Source organism: Andrographis paniculata, unplaced genomic scaffold (assembly GCF_009805555.1).
Source record: "Andrographis paniculata isolate CXL003 unplaced genomic scaffold, ASM980555v1 Contig46END, whole genome shotgun sequence".
NCBI classification, from domain to species: domain Eukaryota; kingdom Viridiplantae; phylum Streptophyta; class Magnoliopsida; order Lamiales; family Acanthaceae; genus Andrographis; species Andrographis paniculata.
This window is the reverse complement of record NW_026137580.1, coordinates 1,892,871-1,896,980: the sequence shown is the minus strand read 5'-3', so window position 1 is coordinate 1,896,980 and position 4,110 is coordinate 1,892,871. Positions and strand designations below refer to the sequence as shown.

Below are 4,110 nucleotides of genomic sequence, written 5' to 3'. Positions count from 1 at the left end.
AATTTTGATTTGATAAATACTAAAATAACAAATGAAAAATTTAAGGACAAAAGATCGAGAAGAAACCGAGAGCGCCTGGTGCAGGCGAGGCGAGATCGGCGCCTTGTTTCTTTCTCCCTCTACATCATCGTACACCACATTGTCTATGTTCGCCACCGTCGTCGTTTCGTCCGCCGCCGCCGGAGTTGTCTCACCATCGTCGAAACGATGTCGTGACTCTGCAACAATTTGACACCTTTGAAAATCTCGTTTGTACATCTCTCGGCCCGTCAGCTTTTCAAGGAAACCGAAACAAATGGAACTGGAAATGGAATTTGAATTGAAAGCCAACCAGCATCGTCATATTCGTTCATACTTGTAATACTTACATCATCATCATCATCATCATCATCACTAGCATTAGCATCGAGAGTTTCGAGTTTCTATTCTGTTCTACTTCCAGTTCCTATGTTAGCTAACAATATAACAAACTAAGCTAAGCTAATCTAATCTAATCTAATCTAATTAATGGTTCGATTCGAGAATTCTCTTAAGGATGGAATCGGCCTCGTCGCTGCAAAGTCGCAAACTGTTCCTCCCGACAAGCCTCGTTTTGAAGTCCCGAGTCAGTATCTCCACCCTCTCCGCGTCATCCCCCAAACCGCTCATCGCTATCGCTTCCTTCTTCCCAATCAGCCCATAAAGATAAACCTCGGACTCGTCGCTCTTCACCCTCACCCGCAACACAGCATTCGATGACGACAATTCGGGGTCGTATACAACCGAGAAGCTTCCGAATGCCAAGTCAGGGCTCTCGAACACCCTATCAACATCGTTTATGGTATCGTCGACTTTCGCAGCATCCGGATGACCCAATCGCCTCCTCGCCGTCACACGCATTATATGGGCCGCCTCCCGCATCCCGCTCAGAAATGCGCCGTGCATTGTAGCTGGGTACTGCCGGTTCGTGGCCTCTCCGGCAAAGAAAACTCGGTCCGCGACATTCTCCGCAAGGATATCGTAGTCGTCACCGGAGGCGCCAATCGCGACGTATGAATACGAACCGTAGGAGAACGAGTCCTGACCCCAACGGGTGCAGACTGCCTCGAGCGGATCAGGAACCGCAATCCCTTTCGGGCTGAAGATGCCCTTCAGAATTTCCAAAACCCGAGTAACGGAATCAATCGGGGACATGCTTTCGAACTTGACAGCAGCTTCTCCGGCGACGAGGGCGACAAGAAGGGGTCCTCCGGCTACGGATGAATAGCTGTAAAAGAGGAAGAATTCGCCTCTCATGTTCGGGTCCTCTGTCAAATGCCCAAACGTATCGATCTCTCCGCCCCAAAAGTCATACGGAAACAAGATCGCGACTTTGTTCAACAACCCAAACCCTAATCTCTCTATTGCGTCTTTTTTGCGTTGAGGGAGCTCTGGGACAAACTCAATCGTGCCTTTTTTAAGCACCCCTAGCGGGACTGTGCAAAGTGCCATATCGCCGCGATATTCTTGCCCTCCGGCATATACCAAAACACCATTGCTGCCGTACATCAAACGTTCTACAGGATGATTGTAGAAAATTGGAAGATCCTCGGCCAAGGCCCTAACGAGCCTCTCATTACCTCCCGGTATGAAACAATGATCACCGCCCATCTCATACGGATCGTCCTGATCCCAAAATGCCATCGACAGATTCGACATCAAAGTGGCATTGGCGTATTCAAGATTCGCCAAATGCCAATCCAACAGCATTCGCTCCAACGGCTCCTCGGCCACTTTGTACACCCGCCTAAATGCTTCCAAAGCCGTCCCAAGTGATATATCAACACTACGAATCTCCTCCATGATCCCTTGCCTAAGCTTGCACACCCTATCCAACAATTTGTTGAATGAAACCTCGACTTTCGAATCCACATCTGAATTTACCATTCGACCGTTGGGCAAGTACAACGGGCAAATATCCCTCACCTTATGGAGAGGGAATCCAAGCTGACGAGCCAACACTCCCAATGGGTTCCCATTGATCCCTGTCAACACACTGCCGCCTAAATCGGCAGCTCCAACGACACTACCGTCAGCTGAACGCATTTTCCGGGTTCGAACCCTACCGCCGGGGCGAGCCCTGCCTTCTATCACAATGACTTTAAAGCCTAGAAAGATCAACTGTCTAGCAGCAACTAAGCCCGACAGGCCTGCACCTATGACTATCACACTTCCCTTGGGCATTTCATCGAACACATTGCATTTGATAGTTTTAATGGCGTCGGCAACACCGAAGTTTATGTATCCATGGTGGAGTAAGAAATTGTAGGCAGAATTTACCAGGTTTTTGTGCTCGGCGCGGATGGATTCCAGAACTTGGTCCTTGGTTAGCCAGACGGAGACGTTCGAGCGCCATCGGGAGAGGATGTGGTTGCGCACGATGATGTAGTTCGCCTGCTCGGTCCCGCCGGTGCGGGAGACGACGTTCGCCTCGATCTCTTCCTCCGCGAGTGAATCGACGGGGAATCCGACGGAGATAGCGATCAGCGCCTCGATGTCGAGCTCCTTGGAGAGGTCGGACGGACCTCGGCGCCTGCGGTGATGGCCGGAGGGGGTACCGTCGGCGTCCGCTGTTTTAGGGTGCGGGCGGAGGAAACGAAAGCGAGAGACGGAGGAGGAGATCATGTCCGTGAAGATTTTCTTACGGCGGCGGCGTTTCTTCCGCGTTGGAACCTCCGGCTGCGTTTGGTGTTCATCAGCGGGATCTGCCGTAGAATTGTTTGTTTCCGTCGGTTCAATGGCGAAATTGTTGGTTTCCATCAGATCGGGACTGGATTTGGAGGCGGAGTGAGATCCAGGAGGATCTGACGCCGCTTGATTTTCCACAGAAGTAGAAATGGTGGCTGCAGCAGCCTCCGGCGGCGAGTCGCTGGCGTCCATTGGTGCAGCCGGGAGCGGCGGCGGCGGCGGCGACGGGACAAAGGGTTAGGGTTTTAGCTAAGAGAGATGGTGAATTTGGGGAAGTTTTCTATTTTTTATTTTTAATAAAATATTAAATAGTTTTTTTTTTTACTAAATTTAGATATAATATTTATAATTTTAAATATTTTTAATTTATTAATTTTGTTAGATAAACTATAGGTTTGTACTTTTTATATTTTTTAATACAAAATATAATACTGCTTTCTTCCCACCTACATATACATGTTGCCGTTTCTGTTGATTTCACATTTAATGTCATTTTTTTTATTAAATTAATTAGTTATTTTAATTTTAATCTATAATAATTTAATTTATACGATAAAGTTAATTATTTTCACTAATATATTATTAATCATCTACTAATTATATATATTCTAAATTCTAGTGTCTACAGTAATCAAGATTTCCAATGTGGGACGAAGGGAGTGTATTTTCTATTTAAGAAAATATATAAAAAAATATTATGTTTATATACTCAAGAGTTTTAAATAAATTGATTTTTTTTATATATATATAACCAAAAAGCTGTCGTTAATATAAATAATAATATTTTGATTGAATTGTTAATTTTTATAAGTATATAATATATATATTATATTAATGCGCATTTATCAGATTAAATTATTTAAATAAAAATTTAAATTTAACATATATTTCAATTAGTTTAAAACTATAACTAAACAAATATATTCGTGTGTGTATTTGCATGTATATATAATAATAAATAAAGTTATTAAAATGAGTTGAGTATATTCGATTAATATGTCATTTCTTTTCTAAAGAATGATTGGGTTTTAAAATTTTATAATATCAATTCAAAAGAAGGGTCTAAACGAGTGAATTCACCTCACGTCAAACTATAGCTAGCGAAAATTGACACGTTGTGACAATTTAAAACAAAAACATTTTAGTTTAAGAATTTTAATTCGATTATGCGTACGAGTTGATACGAACGGAACATAATAATAAACATATAGATTAGGGTGAGGCTTCCGATTCGAATCCAATACGACAATTCAATTATAGTATGTTAATATTAATTAAAATATTTATTATATATGTAAAATAAATATAACTTAATAATTAGCTCACAATATTAATTTAAACTAAGAGGTGTATTCAATTGAGATTTCAATGGATTTTTTTAGATTTTAAAAAATCTATGGATTT

The 4,110-nt window shown here is 42.6% G+C and overlaps 1 protein-coding gene across 1 annotated transcript; it reads right to left on the bottom strand.

Annotated features, from left to right (window-relative positions):
- Positions 1 to 296: 296 nt before the first annotated feature.
- LOC127252623 (lysine-specific histone demethylase 1 homolog 1) lies at positions 297 to 2,972 on the bottom strand. Its single transcript, XM_051276886.1, has one exon. It carries the CDS (start codon positions 2,896 to 2,898, stop codon positions 505 to 507), a length of 2,394 nt encoding a protein of 797 aa, XP_051132843.1. The 5' UTR covers positions 2,899 to 2,972; the 3' UTR covers positions 297 to 504.
- Between the last annotated feature and the right edge of the window lie 1,138 nt (positions 2,973 to 4,110).